This window comes from Tupaia chinensis, unplaced genomic scaffold (assembly GCF_000334495.1).
Source record: "Tupaia chinensis unplaced genomic scaffold, TupChi_1.0 Scaffold000605_1, whole genome shotgun sequence".
NCBI lineage: Eukaryota > Metazoa > Chordata > Mammalia > Scandentia > Tupaiidae > Tupaia > Tupaia belangeri.
Genome location: NW_006160123.1, coordinates 2,830,642 through 2,852,783, shown reverse-complemented (window position 1 = coordinate 2,852,783; position 22,142 = coordinate 2,830,642). Strand labels below are relative to the sequence as shown.

The 22,142-nt window shown below is 41.2% G+C and overlaps 1 protein-coding gene across 4 annotated transcripts in view; it reads left to right on the top strand.

Moving 5' to 3' along the window:
* RAD51 (RAD51 recombinase) overlaps positions 1-22,142 on the top strand; it is a 68,478-nt gene that overhangs the window by 21,628 nt on the left and 24,708 nt on the right. For all 4 annotated transcript variants that reach the window (XM_006158690.3, XM_006158691.2, XM_006158689.3 and 1 more), the window contains exons 4-6: positions 4,413-4,530; positions 10,241-10,332; positions 17,080-17,174. In XM_006158690.3, the coding sequence (XP_006158752.1) occupies positions 4,413-4,530; positions 10,241-10,332; positions 17,080-17,174 (305 nt within the window). The remainder of the gene's footprint in view (positions 1-4,412; positions 4,531-10,240; positions 10,333-17,079; positions 17,175-22,142) is intronic.

Genomic DNA, 22,142 nt, shown 5'->3' with positions numbered 1-22,142 from the left:
AGCTTTGCCATTATGAATGTTCTGAATTCTTTATCAGACATTTCCATGATTTCCATTGAACTGTGTGTGGATGAAGAGGAGTTATCCTTTTCCCTTGGAGGAGAGGTATTTTCCTGCTTCCCCATATTTCTTGTGGTCCTGCAGCGATTTCTAGTCATGTGGTGTATGATCGGTTTCTTCCCAAACTTAGAAGTTTGATCTGAGAGTTGAGTGTGTAGAAAAGGAAACAGAGAGGGAAACAATAGCAATAAGAGCAAAAAAACAGACAAGAAACAAAGAAAAAGAGGAAAAAAAATGAAGAGAAAAACTTTTAAATAAAACTAAAAAAAAAAATTAACATTCAAAAAAATTTAATAAAACCCAAAAATTAGAAAACCGCACGGCACTAGATCGCAGGAGCCATGGAGCTCTCTTGAAGAGGGCCTGTTCTGTTCCCTTCCGCCTCTCCACACGAGTTTTGTATGCTGGAGGCCGAATTATCAGTGGGACCTCTTCATTTCTCCGTTTCCCCCAAAATGGCTAGATCGCAGGTGTCTCTTAAAGAGGGCCTATTATTATTTTTTAATTTGACTAGAGAGAGAAAAAGTAAGAAAGCAAGCCTCCTGGTTTGAGATTCAAACTATAGTCAGCCATGTGGGAGTCCAGCGCCGTAACCACCACGCCACCTGCTGGCCCCTAGGCACCTCAGTTTTAAAGTTTCAGTATGCCAGTCGTAAAGAGAAGATTCTGAAAGATTCAGAGAGCAAAAGAAGTGATTTCTAGAGGAACGAAAATTAGTCCCATCAGATACCTGGATGGTAGAAGCTAGTAGAGCAATGCCATTAAAGTTCTGAGGGAAAATATTTTAACTCTATAATTCTATTTGTAGCAGTATGCAGTTTAAAAAATCTTGCCAGAGTGGGTATACACTAGAGACAAGAGAGAGAAAGAAACTAAGAAAGCACCCCATATGGGGGATTGTCGTGCCACAATTTCTTCTCCATTTCTGCCTCCTTTAGGAGCTCTGGGCAAGCATGTACACATGCCCCGCATGTCTTACAAGCTGCCAGGTCCAGGACTTGAACTGCAGTTGGCCAGTAGGATGCAGCTGCCTTAACCATTGTGTCACCAGCTGGCCCTGTAACAATATTATTAGTAAAATATTAAGCAGAATGAAACATTGTCAGGATAGCAAGAATTCACAACACTTTCTATTCATCTATTATTCTTAGGAAATTACTTGAAGATATAATTTATTATCACCTAAATGAGACCAGGAAACATCAGGTCTTGGTCAGAGTGGCTTTAACTCGAGGTACATAGTGAAGGAAGGCCCAGGAAAATACGTATCCTAAAAAGCTATGGCCCAGTTTGGAGAAGGAAAGAGGATTTTTTTTGAAAAACGGACTGGCCCAGTTTGGAGAAGGAAAGAGGATTTTTAGATGGAAAAACGGATATAGTGGAATAGGTAGAAAGATTGAGAAGTTAGGAAAACTTGACAAGTGATAAAATCAGGGGATGCTAGAGAAAAAGACATTGTACAAGTATAAAGCAAAGTAAGATAGGGTATGATTTGAAACTGGTGGCATATGTAAGAAAATTCATTTGAATTCAACATGCAGAAACGTGTGAAAGCACCGGTAGTTTCGGAATCTTAGAGAAATGATTGTATTTCTAGCATACCATTTGGTTCTACAATGAATTAAACTTACAAAATTTTAATGTAAACATTGCAATTAAGCTTTTAAAAGATATATATATACATACATACAGAGATTTTTGCTGTAGGGCACATGTACTCACCATAGAGACAGAAAGAGAAAGAAAGAAAGTGAGAAATCACCCCCATGGGGAGATGGCCATGCTACAATCTTTTCTCCTCCTTTCCACTGTCAGGGTTTTGGGCATGCACATGCTATAGGGCACATGCTCTTGCCAGAGAGACAGAAAGCCAGAATCACCCCTGGGGAGATGGCTGTGCCCCAGCCCCTTCTCCTCCATTCTCTATGGATTTTGGGCACGCATGCACATGCACCCAATGTGAGTTTCAATCTTCCAGGTCCAGGATTTGAACTGCAGTCACCCATGTGGGAGTCCACCGATGTTACCATTATGCCATCTGCTGGTCCCTAGAGATCTTCTTTGCTTTCTTTTCTTTTTTTTTTTTTCCAATTATTTTATTTAACTTTATTTATTTATTTACTGTAATTTGACCAGAGAGGGAGAAAGTGAGAAAGCCAGCCATTAGTCCGGGACTTGAACCATGGTTGGCCATGTGGGAGTCCAGGACCCTTAACAACCAACAACTGCCAGCCCCTACTATTATAATTTTTTAAGAACTATTTTTGTTATTTGTTTGTTTTTTTTTTTTTTGAAGAGGTTTTTGCTATAGGGCGTGTGCGCTCACCAGAAAGAGAGACAGAGACAGAAAGCAAAAAATCACCCTCCCCCCCCCCATGGCCACGCCTTAATCCCTTCTCCATTCTCCTCTTGGGATCTTGGGCACACACGTACATGCACCCAGCATGAGTTTAAGCCACCAGGTCCAGGACTCAAACTGTGGTCAACTACATAGGAGTCCAGTGATATAGCCATTAGTCTCTCTCTCTCTCTCTCTCTCTCTCTTTCTTTCTCTTTTTCTTTTTTTTTTGGAGAGATTTTTGCTATAGGGTGTGTGTGTTCACCAGAAAGCCAGAGAGAGACAAGAGAGAGAGAAAACGAGAAATCACTCCCCAGGGGGGATGGCCACGCCGCAATCCCTTCTCCTCCATTCTCCTCTTGGGATCTTGGGCATGCATGCACACACGCCTGGAGTGAGTTTAAATCACCAGGTCTGGGACTCGAACAGCAGTCGACTATATGGGAGCCCAGCGACATAGCCATTATACCAACTACTGGTCCCCTGGCCCCTGTTTTTATTATTTTAAAAATAATATTATTTTATTTAACTTTATTTATTACTTTATTTTAATTTGACTAGAGAAGGTCAGAATGAGAGAAAGAGAAAGAAAAAGTGAGAACGTAAGCCTCCAGGTCTAGGACTCAAACTGCGGATGACCATATGGGAGTCCAGCGCTCTTAATCACCATGGAACCCCCCAGCCCCACCCCACCCCCCTGAGATCTTCTTTTCTAATAGAGATATCTGCAACTATAAATCCTTCTCTAGGCACTGCTTTGCTATATCCCATGTTTCAGTATGTATATATTCATTTTCAATAATCTCAAAGTATTTTTAAATTTCCTGTGTGATTTCATCTTCAACTTGTTGGTTATTTAGGTGTACACTGTTTAATTTTAACATCATTGTAAACACATTTTTTTAATCTTTGAAAAAATATTTTTAGTTCATTTCTTTTTTATTCCATGACGGGGAGAGAGAGAGAGAGAAAGGAGAAAGAGAGACAGATGCCTCCCTACCAGGTATTGATAATGCAGTTCACCCCAAGCCTCAGCCAGCCCTAGATAATCAGGAAAGTCATGACATAATTTTCGATCTTTTTCTTTTTTTTTTGAGAGGTTATTTTTTTTTTTTCGCTATAGGGCGCGTGCGCTCGCCAGACAGAGAGAGACATAGAGACAGAAAGCGAGAAATCACCCCCCAGAGGGGATGGTCACGCCACAATCCCTTCTCCTCCATTCTCCTCTCGGGATCTTGGGCACGCACGCACACATGCACACGCGCCCGGCGTGAGTTTTAAGCCACTGGGTCCAGGATGCGAACCGCGGTCGACTAGGTGGGAGTCCAGCAACATAGCCATTATGCTAACTGCTGGTTCCCTCGATGTTTTTCTATGCAAAAATACATCATGACTTTCCCGGTGACTCAGTAGTTTCTCTCTCTTTTTTAAAGTTATTCGGATTGGTAATTTGTAAAAAATTGGTCTTTGGGACCAGTAGATGGTGTACTCCCACATAGTCAACTGTGGTTCAATTCCCGGACTGATGGCTTAGAACTCAGGCCATGTTTGTGTGCATATATGCCCAGGATCCCTGGAGGAAAAGGGATTGTGGCGTGGCCATCCCCCCTGGGGGTTAATTTCTTGCTTTGTGTGTGTGTCTCTCTGGCTAGTGCACATGCCCTATAGCAAAAGCCCCTTAAAAAAAAAAGAGAGAGAGAGAAGTCGATCTTCGTGGAGTTTAAGTTTATTTCTTCCACAAACAAGAGAGACAGAGAGATAGTCATCCCCAATAGGGTCTTCATACAGCATTGTACCCCTAGCATGTTTAGGGAGATCTTGAGACACAAACTGAAAACTTTCCTGTGTGGGTCAGCCTTTTAGAATATTAGGTTACTGCCATATTATTGTCTAGCCCCTCAGGTTTCTGAATTAGATTATCCTTTGATTACTTTTTAAAGATAAATCATTCTGGGAATTTTGTTAGGTGCTCTCTTCCCATTGTATGTGTTGATTTTACATTTATTTTTCTCAGGCTGAGGCAGCTAAATTAGTTCCAATGGGTTTCACCACTGCAACTGAATTCCACCAAAGGCGATCAGAGATCATACAGATTACTACTGGATCCAAAGAGCTTGACAAACTACTTCAAGGTACAGTAATCCCTTATCCTATATTATAAACTCAATTAGCAAGGCATTTAGGTCATAAAACAAAGCTAAAATACTTGAGCGTGATTTACACACTGGATGTAATTACGTGATAAGGAAAGTGTCCATCTACCCTGAAGAAGTAAGACTGTTGGAGGATGGGCCCTGACTTTTAAATACTATTAATACAATGATCTAAATTAAATTAATCTTTATTTAAGATTGCATTCAGAGAGAATGTTCTCTCTTCCTAAGAAAATAACTATTATTAACCTCTATTACAAGGTTGAAAATTTGATGACCGGTTAAAACTCTCCATATTTGAGGGAACCAGCAGTTAGTGTAATGGCTGTCGCTGGACTCCCTTGTAGTCGACTGCGGTTCACGTCCTGGACCCGGTGGCTTAAAACTCACGTCGGGCGTATGTGCGTGCATGCCCAGGATCCCGAGAGGAGAATGGAGAAGAAGGGATTGCGGCGTGACCATCCCCCCTGGAGGGTGATTTCTCCCTTTCTGTCTCTATGTCTCTCTCTGCTAGCGAGCACATGCGCCCTATAGCGAAAAACCTCTCCCCCCCCAAAAAAAAAAACTCTCCATATTTGAATACTACTCATTATGTAGCACACACTAATCTTTAGTACTTTATGGACATTTGTAAAGTTTTTGAACTTTTGAAAGCATAACTGTTCTAATAGCTATAAAATTAGATTTGGTTCTTGCTGCTTCCCAAAATATTTATTCAAATGTTCTCTTTTTAGGGGGTATAGACAGCATATGTGATTATTACAGATAGAAAATTTGAGAGCTGGCTCATGGCCTAGCAGTTAAGGGACCCAACAAACAGGTGGCATAGTGGTTACATCGCTGGACTCCCACATGGCTAACCACAGTTGGAGTCCTGGACCTGGTGGCTTGAAACTCACACCAGGAGCATGTGCATACGTCTCCAAGATCCTGGGAGGAGAATGGAGAAGGGAGTGCATCCTGGCCACCCCCACTTGGGGCAGGGGGTATAATTTCTCACTTTCTCTCTCACCATGCCTCTCTGGCAAGTGCACACACCCTATAGCAAAAAAAATCTCTTTAGGAAAAAAAGATCGGGGGACCAGAAGATGGCATATTGGTTACCTTGTTTGAGTCTGTGGTTGAAGTCCCAGACCTGGCGACTTAAAAACTCATGCTGGGAGACCATGGTTACGTCATTGGACTCCCATGTAGTCAGCCTCGGTTCAGGTCCTAAACTTGGCAACGTAAAACTCACAATGGGTGCTTGTCTGTATGTGCCCAAAATCCTGAGAGGAAAATGGAGGAAAGGAGATTACAGTGTGGCCAACCCCCTGGGGAGTGATTTCTTGCTTTCTGTCTCTCTGTCTCTGTCTTTCCAGCAAGTGCATGCACCCTATAGCAAAAAATCTCTCTCTTAGAAAACAAACAGCAACAACAAAAAACTCACACTGGGTGTATGTGTGCATGTACTCAAGATCCTGGAAGAGAAGGGATTGCTGCGTAGCCATCCCCCCAGGGGTGATTTCTTGCTTTCTGTCTTTCTATGTCTCTCTCCAGTGATTGCACATGCCCTATAAAAAAAAATCTTTCTTAAAAAAAAAAAAAATTAGGGACCAGCAATTGGTGTAATGGCTATGTCACTGTACTCCCATGTAGTCAACTACGGTTCAAGTCCTGGACCTGGTGGCTTAAACTCATGCCAGACACATGTGCATGCGTGCCCAAGATCCCGAGAGGAGAATGAAGGAGAAGGGATTGCGGCCTGGCCATCCCTCCTCGGGGAGTGATTTCTCATTTTCTCTCTCTCTTTCTCTCTGTCTTTCTGGCGAGCACACATACCCTGTAACAAAACCCTCTCCAAAAAAAGAAATGTTAAGAGACACATACACACACACACACACACACACACACACACACACACACACACATGAAAGAAAAAATTTAAAATAATGCCTTTTTGAAAAATAGAATTATTTATTTAATTTTATTTATTCATCCATTTATCTTAATTTGACCAGAGAAAGACAGACACACAGAGAGAAGGAAAGTGAGAAAGCAAGTCAAGCCACCAGGTCCAGGACTCAAACCTGGTTGACCTTTTGGGAATGTCCAGTGCCTTGACCACCACGCCACCACAATAACGCTTTTATTTTTTTTTTAAAGAGACAATTTTGCTATAGGGAGTGTTCAGTCACCAGAGTGACAGAAAGTAAAAATTTACCCTCCAGGAGTGATGGCCATGCCATAGTCTCCTCTCCTCCATTCTCTTCTCAGGATCTTGGGTACTCATGCACACAAGCTCAGCATGAGTTTCAAGCCTCCAGGTCCAGGACTTGAACTGCGGTCAGCCATGTGGGTGTTCAGCACCTTAACCACTATGCTACCTGCCCCAATAAATAATTTTTTTAAAGACTTATTCAATTTTATTTATTATTATTGTTCTTCAGTTTGACCAGCAAAAGAGAGGGAGAGAGAGTGAAAAAGCAAACCACTATGTCCAGGACTTGAACTGCGATCGGCCATGTGGGAATCCAGTGCCCTTAACCACCACACCACCTGGTGGTCCCCCTATTTTTTATATTTTTAAAGAATTGTTAGGACCAGTAGGTGGTGTGGTTAAGGTGCTGGACTCCACATGGCTGACCGCAGTTCAAGTCCTGGACCTGCCAGCTTGCTTTTTCACTTTCTCTTGCTCGCTGTCTCACTCTATCTCTCTCTCTCTGGTTAAATTAAATCTAATTTAAATAAACAAACAAACAAATAAATAAAGTTAAATGAAAATAATTCTTTTTAAAAATACATAATTAAAAATTTTAAAAGAGTAGATAGAAAATAAAAGTGTTACCCTCTTGTGTTTTCCCTTCCCAACATTTCCTTCTGTGTCATGATAAATATTTAATGTTGAGATACGTTCATTAGCTTGCTCCTTTCTTTCTCTGGACACTGCCAGAGAAGCATGTTAAAGTTTCTCTTTCCACTGCCATCATGTTAAGTTGGAGTCTCCCAAAGAGCCGGGGCAGGTGCAGAAACTCTTTTTCAGAGGGCTGAACTTTGAAACAACTGATGAGAGCTTGAGGAGCCATTTTGAGCAACGACTATGTGGTAGTGCAAGATCCAAACACTGAGCACTCCACGGGCTATGGATGTAGCCATGAATGCAAGGCCACATGGGTGGATGAAAGAGTTGTAGAACCAAAGAAGGGTGTCTCAAAAGAAAATTCTCAAACACCAGGTGCCCACCAACTGTGAAAAAGATCTTTGTTGGTGCCATTAAAGAAGACACTGGGGGGCCAGTGGGTGTCGTGGTGGTTAAGGTGCTGGACATTCCCACATGGCTGACCATGGTTCAAGTCCTAGACCTGGTGGCTTGCTCTCTCACTTTCCCTCTTTCTTTCTGGGACCGGCAGTTGGCATAATGGCTATGTCGCTGGATTCCCATGTAATCAACCATGGTTCGAGTCCCAGACCCAGTGGCTTAAACTCATGCCAGGTGCGTGTGCATGCATGCCCAAGATCTCAAGAGGAGAATGGAGGAGAAGGGATTGTGGCGTGCCATCTGCCCAGGGGGGTGATTTTTCACCTTCTGTCTCCCTGTCTCTCTCTCTCTCTGGCGAGCGCATGTACCCTATCGCAAAAACCTCTCCAAAAAAAAAATAGGACACTAAAGGACATCACCTAAGAGATTCTTTTGAACAATATGGGAAAATTGAAGTGATTAAAATCATGACTGACTGAGGCAGTGGCAAGAAGAGGGGCTTTGCATTTTATAACCTTTGTTGATCATGACTCTGTGGATAAGACTGTCATTCAGAAATACCATACTGTGAATGGCCACAATGTGAAGTAAGGGAAGCCCTATCCAAACAAGAAATGGCTAGTGCTTCATCTAGCCCAAGAGGTCGAAGTGGTTCTGGGAACTTCAGTGGTGGTCAAGGAAGTGGTTTTGGTGGTAAAGACAACTGGTAATGGAAGAAACTTCAGTGGTTGTGATGGCTTTGGTGGCAGCCGTGGTGGTGGTGGATATGGTAGAATTGGGGATAGCTATAACAGATTTGGTAATGATGAAAGCAATTTTGAAGGTGGTAGAAGCTACAATGATTTTGGCAATTATAACTATCAGTCTTCAAATTTTGGACTCACGAAGGGTTGAAACTTTGGAGGCAGAAGCTCTGGTCATTATGACAGTGGAGGCCAACACTTTGCCAAACCACGAAATCAAAGTGGCTGTGTCGTTTCGTGCAGCAGCAGTAGCTATGGCAGTGGCAGAAGGTTTAATTAACTGCCAGGAAACAACGCTTAGCAGGAGAAGAGAGCCAGAGAAGTGACAGAGAAGCTACAGGTTACAGCAGATTTGTGAACTCAGCCAAGCACAGTGGTGGCAAGTCCTAGCTGCTACAAAGAAGACATGTTTTAGATAGTACTCATGTGTATGGGCAAAAATATGAGGACTGTATATGTGACTAATTATATAACAGGTTTCGTTTCTGTTCTGTGGAAAGTATAAAGCATTTCAACAAAGGGTTTTAATGCAGATTTTTTTTTCACTCAGGCTGTTCATTGTTAAATGTAATAGTCTGATTATATATATATATGTATTTTTTTAATGTCTTTCAGCCCTAGTTTATTATCTTCGTAATGAGGATAGGTAGTTGGAATTAAATGAATAATACATATAAATGCATAGCACAATTCCAGGTACAAAAGAAACATTTAACAAATATTAGGTGATATTAGTTAAATACTTTTTTTTTTTTTTTGGAGAGATTTTTGCTATAGGGCGCGTGCACTCGCCAGACAGACAGGCAGAAAGCGAGAAATCACCCCCCCAGGAGGGATGGCCACGCCGCAATCCCTTCTACTCTGTTCTTCTCTCGGATTCTTGGGCACGCACACACATGCGCCCGGCATGAGTTTTTAAGCCACCGGGTCTGGGACGTGAACCACAGTCAACTACATGGGAGGGGCTTTGCATTTTATAACCTTTATAACATAGCCATTACGCTAACTGCTGGTCCTCTTTTTTTTTTGAGAGGTTTTTGCTATAGGGCGTGTGTACTCGCCAGAAAGACAAAGAGAGACAGAGAGACAGAAAGCTAGAAATCACCCCCAGGGGTGATGGCCACGCTGCAGTCCCTTCTCCTCCATTCTCCTCTTGGGATCTTGGGCACACACACACACAAATGCAGCTGGCATGAGTTTAAGCCACCAGGTCTGGGACTCAAACCACAGTCGACTACATGGGAATCCAGCGATATAGCCATTATGCCAACTGCTGGTCCAAATACATATTTTTTTAATGGCTGCTTGTTGATGTGTGATTGTACAGTTCTGTGTCTTGTTTGTGGCAGTAGTTACATGAAGCTACACAAGATAAAATTGTATATAACAATATATCCACATGCACGTGTAGATAACTGGAGAAATCTGAACAAAGTTTGGATTGAACCAGCATCAGTTTTCCGATATTAATGGTGCACTGAAGTAATGCAAGATGTTAACATTTGGGAAAGCTAAGTGAAGAGTACATAGAACCTACTTGTACATTTCTTTACAACTTTCTAAAATCTGTAATTGTTTTTAAAGAAATTATTACTTGTTGGAAGTTGTATTTCCTAATTACATAAATATCTCTATGGTTATAGTTTCTATGGTTATAGTTTCTAAACATTTGTGTTGTGCTAAGAGGAGTTTCTTATTGCTCTTTTAGGTGGGATTGAGACTGGATCTATCACAGAAATGTTTGGAGAATTCCGAACTGGGAAAACCCAGATCTGTCATACACTAGCTGTAACATGCCAGGTGAGCAGTGGGGTTCTAGCTAAGCAAATTGGCAAGAATCACTGGGTCTTTGGGAAAGTCATGAGGTATTTTTCTGTTTTGCTGTGCGAAATGCCTCATGACTTTTCTGATGACCCAGTTATGGTTTCCTACTATTTGCAAGCATATGTTAAGATGGACATAAAAGGTACTTCCTTTCTCCTTGAGAATTGTATAGCTAGTTAGAAGAAAGACTCTTATTGCAGAATTCTTCCTCATCCTATAAACTAGCAGATCATTTCAAATATTTTCTTATCCACTAGGCCTTTCCTGGCTTTACCTGCTCTGTTCTTTGTTAGTCTAGATTAAAGTAATAACCTTACAAATACTCTCAATTTATGTTCATATTTGCAGGGATACCAACCTTAGATGTCCCCTGTCTTCTCAGTGCCTTTACCCAAATATCTGACAATATTGGAGAAAAATCATACCATAAAATTGACAGGCTTTACTTTAAATTCAAGATGACAAACTTTACATTCATTACTGGTTGGCATATCTAATTTTTTTTTCATTTAATTTTCATTTTATTTATTCATTCATTTATCCTAATTTGACCAGAGAGACAGAGAAACAGAGACAGAAAGAAAAAGTGAGCAAGCAAGCCACCAGGTCTGGGACTCGAACCGTGGTCAGCCATGTGGGAGTGTCCAGCGCCTTATCCACCACGCCACCTGCTGGCTCCCTAAGTGTTCTTTTTTTTACTCTGTTAGATCTCATAACTTTGTTCACTTTCCCCATATCTTTATGTTCCTCTTCAACTTTCAGTCTTAGTGACCTATAGTCAGTAACTTAAACTGCTCTTCATATCAAGCCTTGTAAGTCCACCATATTTGTGCCCGTCTTTTCTTTTTTTTTAATAGAGATTTTTGTTGTTGAGTATATATGCTCTCTGGAGAGAGAGAGAGACAGAAAGCAAGAAATCACCCACTGGGGGGATGGCCACACTGCAATCCATACTCATTTCAGTATCTTAGCCATGCACGTACACATGACCAATGTGAGTTTTAAGCTGCCAGGCCTGGGACTCAAACTACAGTCAACTACTTGAGAGTCTAGTGACATAACCATTTCGCCATCTGCTGGCCTTGTGCCCATGTTTTCTTATATCAGGTTATATTGTGTGGGGGAGAGAGGGGTAGTCTGTCCCAGCCTGCCACTTTAAGTTGGGCTCCTTAACTGAATCCAGACCTCCCATGTAGCCTCAGCTATTATACAATGGTGCCCTCCCACCCATGCCACTATGGCTAGACCAGAAAGTTGTGTAATTTTATTTTTTTAATAATTATTTATTATTACTTTTTATTATCATCAGTATTTAATTTAACCAGAGAGAGAGAGACAGGAGAGGACAAGTGAGAAAGCAAGCCACTAGGGAAAGTGAGAAAGCAAGTCATGGTCCGAGACTTGAACCATGGTTGGCCATGTGGGAGTCCAACACCTTAACCACCACACCACCTGCCAGCCTCCAATTTTAATCTAGATAATTTCTACCATATATACAAATTATTGGAAGAATTCAAAAACAACTAAAACTTTTGCCTCTTTATATCAGTATGATAGAGGAGGCTTCCTAGTATCTTTTAATCCTGGTATGAGTTCTTACATAAATTTATATATCAACTATATGTTTCTCATGTGTTTTTTTCTTATTGAACCATTTAAGAATTATCCTTCATAATTTATTCTGAAATTAAAGAGTACTTTATCAGAAAAATTTGCTACATTGATATAATGCTATGTTATAAAGATGGTGTGCCTTAAAAAATGTAGATTTTCTTTGGACCCTGTGTCTTACACATTTAGTAAAACTTATATCTCCTGAGACCAATATATTGAGACCAATTTCTCAAGTTACCCACCCCCCAAAAAATAAATCTCACTTTTAGAGAGATTTTTTTTTTCACAGGGTACTTGTGTTCTCTGGAGAGACAAAGAAAGAGAGAGAGAGAGGCAGAAAATGAGAAATTACACCCCAGCAGGATGACCACACCACAGTCCCTTCTTCTCTGTTTTTCTCTTGGGATTTTGGGCAGGCATGTACATGTGTCTGGCATGAGTTTCAAGCCACTGGTTCCAGGGCTTGAACTACAGTCAGCCATGTGGGACATAACCATTATGCCCTCTGCTTGTCCCAGTACCTCATTTTTTAAAACTATATTCTTCATTGTTTACCACAGAGTGAATGTCTTGAGGTGGTGAATAGTGTTTCTTTTTCCTTTTTTTTTTTTAATTTGCTATAGGGTGCGAGTGTTCCCTGGAGAGAGCAGACAAAAAGACAGGAAAAGTGAGAAAGCACTTCCTTGGAAGGGATGGCCATGTAGCAGTCCCTTCTCCTTCATTCTCCTCTCTGGATTTTGTGCATGCACGTACCTACACATGTGCTCTGGGTATTTTCCAGACTACCAGGTTCAAGGCTTAAACTGTGTAGTCCGCCATGTGGGATCCAGTCGCTGTAACCACCACACCACTGGCTGGCCCCATGAATGCCACTTCTTGAGATAAGAAAATACTCATGTTCTTCATGAATAAAATTGATTTTGTACATGAAATAGACAAAGAGACCCGCCTCCAGCAAAGTCTTGATGCCACAATCCAGCTGCAGCTGCAGCCAGCCTTGGATCTTTCACATGTCAAGGCCCATTATGTTTAGGGAGGTCTGTGGACTTGAACTCAGAACCTTCTCATATGGGTCAACCTCACAGGACCTCATATTTTATAGTTGCACGACTGGCCCTTCGCATGTCATTTTAATTGTTCTTCTTTCCTTCATTGCTTGACTGATCTTTTCTTTGAGCGCTACCATGTGTCTTATGAGACAGCCAAGTAAGGATTTATCAAGTGGACATATGTCATTATTGACTCTCCCCATAAACAATTCTGAGGAAGAGAGAGAGTAGGGGTGTAGGCAAACTTTCAATTAAAAGAGTAGTGATAAGCTGTGGACATTATAGTTATTGCCTGAGCACCATTAGAAATTCAATAACTAACAAATGATAAGGCTGTTTAAAATATGATCCTGATTTGGGACCAGCAGGCAGCGTAGTAGTTGAGGTACTGGATTCCCGCATGGCCTCTGTAGTTTATGTCCCAGACCCAGTGCCTTGAAAATCCCAACAAATAAATAGATAAATAAATAAATGGAAAAAAAAAAAAAAAAGATCCTGACCAGCAGATGGCATAATGGATAAATCACTGGATTCCCACATGGTGGATCGCGGTTCAAGTCCTGGGCCAGGTAGCTTAAAATTCAGCCAGGTGTGTGTGCATGCATGCCCAAGATCCCGAGAGGAGAACAGAGGAGAAGGGATTGGCCATTCCCCCTGTGGGGTGATTTCTCGCTTTCTGTCTCTCTGTCTCTCTCTGTCTGTCTGGCGAGCGCATGTGCCCTATAGCAAAAACCTCTTTTTTAAAATCCCAACAAATAAAAAGATAAAAAAAAAAATGGAAAAAAAAAAAAAAAGATCCTGACCAGCAGATGGCATAATGGATACATCACTGGATTCCCACATGGTGGATCGCGGTTCAAGTCCTGGGCCAGGTAGCTTAAAATTCAGCCAGGTGTGTGTGCATGCATGCCCAAGATCCTGAGAGAATGGAGAAGGGATTGAGGCATGGCCATTACTCTGGGGGGTGATTTCTCGCTTTCTGTGTCTCTGGCGAGTGCATGTGCCCTGTAGCTAAAAATCTCTCTCAAAAAAAAGATTCTGACATGAGTCATTTGCTATGATATGTGACCTGTTTAGGTAGAAGTGTTTTCTTCATGTTTTGGCAGAGATTCATGTATAATAAACATTGAGAGTACAGTACACAACAGTCACATCGTTGCCATAGCAGCTCAGCATATGCCGCAGACATTCTAACATTGTACAATAGAATCCTAGCTTGGGGATGTTTATTAAGTAGTCAGATAATGCCTGTCAACAGTAATCTGAAATAAAATTCTCAAGTGTACATAGCTTCTCTGTAAAATAACATTCACAGGTGGCTGAATAGCTGTAGTCTAACATTATCTGCTCTTATTTACTATTTAGATTTTCTCAATTTAATGAAGGGAAATTTCACTGTTAGACTCAGTTTAATAGTAAAGTTAACATAAAATTGAGAGCTATAGTTTTAAAATGGATGCCATATATTTATCAAAAGTTTTAGTGTAATTTAAAAATTTTAAGAAGATAACTTTTAAAAGCATGTACTCTGGGGCCAGCATGTGGCATGATGATTAAAGGGGTGGATTCCCAAATGGCTGAGATTCAAGTCCCAGAGCCAGCAGCTTGAAAATTACACCAGGAGCATGTGCATGTTACCCAAAATCCCAAGAGGAGAATGGAGGAGAAAGATTGTGATGTGACTGTTTCCCCCAGGAGGGTTCTCTCTCTCTCTCTCTCTTCTCTGTCTATGGCAAGCTCACACCTTAGAGCAAATTATTTTTAATTAATTAAATTTTTAAAAAATCTAACCTTGTTGGTGTCTCAGCCCAGTAATGAGATGGGTATAGTGGCACTAGGACAATAAGGTGGGAGGGGTGAAATGGCCTGAAAACAGAGCATGTCATCCATCCCTCTGAGTCTGTCATAGGCTACTCCTATCCCAAGAATACCGTAGGACCTTGTTCACGACCCTGCTATTAATCTGCCTGCATATACCTAGTGACTTACGACCTTTCTTCTGCCCAAGAGGTCCAACCAGTTGGGAAAGAATCCCCTCTTGGGCCAGGCAGTGGCATGATAATTAAGACAGCTAGATCCCATATAGGTGGCTGTGTTGTTTGAGTCCCAGATCTGACAGTTTGAAACAAACACTTCGAATACATGTGCATGCATGCCCAAGATGCTGAAAAAGAAGGAAATGGAGGGGAATTGTGATAGGACCATTCCCATTGGGGCAGGAGAGGGAGTTGCTTTGTTTTTTTCTCTTTCCTCGCTTCTCTTTCTAGCAAGTATACATGCCCTCTGGCAAAATTAGAATTCGCTCTCATGATAGCGTTGAAGATCCCAGAAAGTGAGAGACAGAGGAAGCTTGTTCATCTCTCTTCTGTAGATACAGCCCCTAGAGTGTCAAGATTTCCTCCTTTTCAAACCCAGACAGCTTCCGCTTTTTGTTATCTTGACCAGTGGTTCAAAATATTTCCTCTATCAAGACCACCTTTTGTTGTCTTTTCTTCCAGTTTATGTTAGATTTTATCTGCAAACCTGAAAAATAATATGTAATTTTTACCTTTCCAAATTAACACAGCTTTCCATAACTGAGTATACGTAAAATCAGTGTCCTGAAGATTGGGAGAATAGTGTCATCAAGATGCTTTCTGTATGTCAGCCACTATGCTAAATACTTTACATGAATTATTTAATCTTTAGAACAATTGCATAAAGTGGGCTTTATCTACAGAATATTCTCAAGGTCACAGGGGCAGAACCACATATATCAAAAATAAGTATGGGACTGCATAGAAAATGATGTAAAAGGCTACTTCCAGGAGTGCTGAAGAAGAGTTTTCAAGTTTTACTCCTATATTGTTTGAATTTTTATTTTTTATGTAATACATATATTATTATTTTTTATAATTATTTTATTCAACTTTATTTATTTATTTATTTATTTATTTATTTATTTAGACCAGAGAGGGACAGAGTGAGAGAGAGAGAAAGAGAGAATGAGAAAGCAACCCTTCAGGTCTGGGACTCGAATCTCAGTCGACTATGTGAGAAGCTAGGACCCTTAACCACCACACTACCCTTTGGCCCCATATATTATTAGTTTTTCATATTTTTGCCATAGGGCACATGTACTCTATAGAGATAAAGAGGGAAAGAAAGTAAGAACTTGCCTCCCAGGAGGGACTGCCAGGCCACAATCCCCTCTCCATTTTCTTCTTGTGCTCCGATTTTTTTTCTTAATAAGAATTATTTAATTTTTTGGGACCAGCACTTAGCATAATGGCTATGTTGCTAGACTCCCATGTAGTTGACCGTGGTTCGAGTCCCGGACCCGGTGGCTTAAAACTCACGCCGGGCACTTGTGCGTGCTTGCCCAAGATCCCGAGAGGAGAATGGAAGAAAAGGGATTGCAGTGTGATTTCTCATTTTCTGGCTCTCTGTCTCTATCTGGTGAGCACACGCATCTTATAGCAAAAATCTCTCCAAAAAAAAAAAAAGAATTATTTAATTTTTTTAAAGAATTATATATTGGGGCCAACTTCTGGCGTATTGGTTAAGGATGGTGGAATCCCACATGGCTGACAGCAGTTCATGTCCCAGACCTGGCAACTTGCTTTCTCACGTTCCCTCTCTCTTTCTCTCTCACTCTGTCACTCTCTGGTCAAATTTAAATAAATAAATAAAGTAAGTAAGTAAGTAAGTTAAAATAAAATAATTCTTCCTCCCAAAAAAGGATGGATTCTTTAAAAAAAAAAAAGATTATGGAATTTTTAGGGGGAAAATATTTATTTTATTTTATTTACTATTATTATTTAATTTTGATATCAGAAAGAGAGAGAAGAAATATGAGAAGGCAAGCCACCAGGTCTATGACTTAGACCACAGTTGGCCTTGTGGAAGTTTAGCACCTTAATCACCCTGCCACACTCTAGTCCTGCTACTCTGATTTTAAAGTGTTTTTTACTTTTGTCTTATTAGAGAGATTGGAGGGATTACAGAGTTGTCATGGGGGACTTGGTAGCTATGTCAGGAGTATAGTATTTATTTTCTTTATTCTTTTCATTTTCTCTAGCTTCCTATTGACCGGGGTGGAGGTGAAGGAAAGGCCATGTACATTGACACCGAGGGCACCTTTAGGCCAGAACGGCTGCTAGCAGTGGCTGAGAGGTAGGTTACTGGGTTAGAGACAGACGGATTCACCTGTCACAGTAGCGATTGCCAGGGTTAGTTTGGCCGAAGACCGTCTCCTCTCACACATATCCCAAAATTGTGTGATTCAAAAGAATGACCTCCCTTAGTGGAGAAAGGCACTATGAGTTGCCATCAGACTAGATAAAAAACAATATTCAACTTTATGCTATCCTGCAGTGAAACACTTTATGTCCAGACAGAAATAGATTGAAAATAAATGTATGGAAAAGTTACAACATGTAAATGATAACCAGAAAAGAACTTGAATGATTATATAGATGCTCCTCAACTTATGATGGAGCTGTATTCTGTTTAATCCATTTTAAGTTTAAAAAAAAAAAAATCAGAGTAGTGTAAGTCCAAAAGCTGATTGACTTATGATGGTGTTACTCCCTGATAAACCCATTATTAAGTTAAAAAATTGTTAAGTCAGACCATCCAAATTAGTGTTGATCCGTGCTAATATCAAAAAGGTACAACTAGAGGGGCCAGCGGCTGGATTCCCACATGGCCAACTGTGATTGAGTCCTGGACCCAGTGGCTTGAAAATCATGCTGAGTATGTGTGCGTGCATGCCAAGATTCCGAGAGGCGAATGGAGCAGAAGGGATTCCGGCATGGCCATCCCCTCTAGGAAGTGATTTTTCCTTTTCCCTCTCTGTCTCTCTATTCTCCATGGCAGGTACACATGCCCTATGGCAAAAAACTTAAAAAATAAAAAAGAAAAGAAAAGAAAAAGAAAAAAAATTACTAGCAACTAAGAGGAACGTTTTATAAATAAAAAGTCAACTCATCAGAGAGATACAACAATTGTGAGCATACACACCTAACAACAGAGCCCCAAAATACATGAAATAAAAACTGAGAGCCCCCCAGTGTGACAATTTAACACTATGCATAGGGAACTGAACCACACATAGTTGACCATGGTCTAAATCTTGACTCTTGGCAGCTTAAAGAACACTCCCAGCATGTGTGCATACATCCTGATAGGTTAGAGAAATGGAGGAGAGGCACAGAGTGCTTCTTTCTCCCTCTCTCTGTTCCTGGTGAGCATACACACCTATGGCAATGATTTTTTTTTTAAAAAGGCAGCATTGGACTGCCTTTATGGCATAGAATTAATAACGGCAGTGCTCTAGAGATGCAAGGTGCCATATGGTGACTTGTTTGAATCCCCAACCCAATCAGCCTGAAACATTCTGGGCACATGTATGAATGCCCCAGATCCAGTGGGCTACATAATTGGAGGAGAGGGATTACAGCGTGACCAGACTCTAGAAGGTGCTTCCCTCTCTCTCCCTCCCTCTCTTTCTCATTCATGCACACATTTTATGAATAAGGTGGGGGGGGGGCAATAGTATTGAAGAGAAAAATAAACTATTCAACAATAACAGGGATCAAAATTTCACTTTCAATAATGGATGAAGACTTCAATTGCTCCCTCAATAATGGAGAGACCATCATACCAAAAGCCTACAGGTAGCATCATATTTAATGGTGAACTTTCATTAATTCTTTTGTGATTATCAGAAAAAGCACCTTCTGGGACCAGCAGTTAGTATAATGGCTATGTTGCTGGACTCCCACGTAGTTGACTGTGGTTCGAGTCCTGGACCCAGTGGCTTAAACTCACGCTGGGTGCGTGTGCGTGCGTGCCCAAGATCCCAAGAGGAGAATGGAAGAGAAGGGATTGCGGTGTAGCCATCCCCTGGGGGGTGATTTCTCACTTCCTGTCTCTCTATGTCTGTCTCTCTGTCTTTCTGGCAAGCGCATGCGCCCTGTAGCAAAAACCTCTCCAAAAAAAGAATAAATAAATAAAGGAAAAGCACCTTCTAATGAGATGTGGTCACATCACAATCCTTTTTCCTCAATTTTTACATCCCATCATGATTTTGGGCATACACATGTGCCCATGTGTTTGTCAAGATCATGGCTTAAAACCAGTCAGCCATATGGGACCCAGCTCCTGAAGCACTGTACTTTGAGGCTGGCCTATTGGAATTCTGAATGCTTTCCCCTCTGAGGTTCAAAACAAGGCAAGAATATCCATTCTTAACATTTACATTTAACAGTGTAGTGATGGTTCCATCCAGTACAGTCAGAAAACAAACTGGAATAAAAGACATCTAGACCAGCCTTGGTAGCATACTGGACTGTAGAGCTAGAAACCACATGGCCAACTGTGGGTTCTGATCCTAGTCAGGTTGACCTAAGATATACTGGGCGCATGTAGACACACTCACCCAAGATCCTGAGGAGCTCTGGAGGACTGGGGAGAGTAATCATGGGATAATAAGACCCTGTCAAGGGTCAGTTTGCACACACTCTGTGTTACAAAAAAAAAATACATAAAGTTAATTTTTTAAAAAGGCATCCAGGGGGCCAGCAGGTGGCATGGTGGTTGGGGCGCTGGACATGGCCAACCACGGTTTGAGTCCTAGACCTGGTGGCTTGTTTTCTTACTTTCTCTTTCTCTCTCTCTCTGATGAGTGTAGCCCTGTAGCAAAAATTAAAAAGTAAGTTAAATAAATAAATATTTTAAAAACGAGGTATCCAGAGTGGAATGAAAGTAGTAAGTCTGCCTATTTGCTGATTACATGAAGCTGTATGTAGAAATCCTAAGGAATCCATACCCAAAACACTACTAGAACTAAATAAACTATCAATAGCTAAGCAACCTTATACTGTACAATATAATGTATAAAAATTCATTATATTTCTACATACAGAAAATGATTAAAAAATAGAATTAAAGTTTCATTCACAGTAGTGTAAACAAAATATTGGAAAAAAAACCTTAAGTATAAGACTTTCAAATTGAAAAATTTTAAATATTGCTTAGAGAAATTAGAGATCTATATAATGAGAAACATTCCACATTCATGGATTAAAAGACTAAATATTATTTATTTTATTTGTTTTTGAATGATTCTTGCTAAAAGGCATATGTGCTCACCAGAGAGACAGACAGAAAGTAAGAAATCACCCCCTGTGGGTGTGGCCACACTGCAACCCCTTCTCTTCTGTTCTCCTCTCAGGCTCTTTTTATTTTTTGAGAGGTTTTCACTATAGGGCGCGTGCGCTCGCCAGACAGACAGAGAGAGACATAGAGACAGAAAGCGAGAAATCACCCCCCAGGGGGGATGGTCACGCCGCAATCCCTTCTCCATTCTTCTCTCGGGATCTTGGGCACACACGCACACGCGCCTGGCGTGAGTTCTAAGCCACCCGGTCTGGGACGCAAACCACGGTCGACTACGTGGGAGTCCAGCAACATAGCCATTACGCTAACTGCTGGTTCCCTCCTCTCAGGCTCTTGGACACATACACACACACGCCCTGCGTGAGTTTGAAGCCGCCGGGTCTGGTACTCGAAATGCAGTCAAATACGTGGGAGTCCAGCAGCATAACCATTACACCATCTCAGGTTCTGGTATTAATTTTTTTGAATTGCCATAGGGTGCATGTGCTTGCCAGAAAAACAGAGGGAGAGAGAAAGAGAGATAGCACCCCCAAAATGGGGTGTGGTCACATCATAATCCTTTCTCAATTTCTCTATCCTATCAAGATTTTACATATAAATACTACCTGGAAAGTTTTTCAAGCTGCCAGGCCAGAATTTGAACCACTGTCGACCATGGAATAAAAAAGATCTTTATGATCTTTTGGTAAACAGAAATTTCTTAGTATCAAAAGCATAGTCTGTGAAAGAATAAATTAATAATACAACCAGTTTTCTTATCTTTAAAATTAAAAACTGGGATCAACAGATTGCATAATGATTATGTCACTGGACTCCCACTGTGATTTGAGTTCCAGACCCAGCAGCTTAACACTCATGCCAGACCTGTGTACGTGCACGCCCAAAATCCCCAGAGGAGAAGGGACTGAGGCATGGCCATTCCCTGGGTGATTTCTCATGTTCTGTTTCTCTGTCTCTCTAGCAAATGCATGCATACTATGGCAAAAATCTCTCAAAATTAAAAACTAATTTTGTTTCAGAGGACACTATCAAGAAAGTGAAAATGGGACTAGCAGTCGGCGTGATGGCTATGTCACTGGACTCCAATGTAGTTGACCGTGGTTCGAGTCCCGGACCCAGTGGCTCAAAACTCACGCTGGCACATGTGCATGTGTGCCCAAGATCCTGTGAGGAGAATGGAGGAGAAGGATTATGGCGTGGCTATCCCCTTGAAGGGTGATTTCTTACTTTCGGTCTCTGCTTCTCTCTGTCTTTCTGGCGAGGCCACATGCCCTATAGAAAAAGAAAGAAAGAAAAGACAACCCAAAGAATATAAGAAAACATTTGCAAATGATATATCCTGTAAGAGTCTAGAATCCGCCATATGTAAGGGACTTCAAAAAATTCATAGAAAAATGGAATTAAAGCAGATTTAGGGCCAATAGGTGGTGTGGTTATTAAGGTGCAGGATCCCACATGACTGACTCTGTGGTTCAAAACTGGATCTAGTGGCTGAGAATCACACTAGGCATATGTACATGTGTGCCCAAAATCCCAAGAGTAGAATGAAGGAGGAGGGATTGCGTTGTGGCCTCCCCTCTAGAATGTGATTTCTCGCTTCCCCTTGCTCTCTGTCACTCTCTCTCTCCAACAAACGTCCATACCCTGTAGCCAAAACAAAATTTTAAAAGTACAAGTTTATTTTAGTATAAAAGAGAATCACACTAGGCATATGTACATGTGTGCCCAAAATCCCAAGAGTAGAATGAAGGAGGAGGGATTGCGTTGTGGCCTCCCCTCTAGAATGTGATTTCTCGCTTCCCCTTGCTCTCTGTCACTCTCTCTCTCCAACAAACGTCCATACCCTGTAGCCAAAACAAAATTTTAAAAGTACAAGTTTATTTTAGTATAAAAAACATTTTTGGGACCAGCAGTTAGCGTAATGGCTATGTCGCTGGATTCCCACATCGTCGACCATGG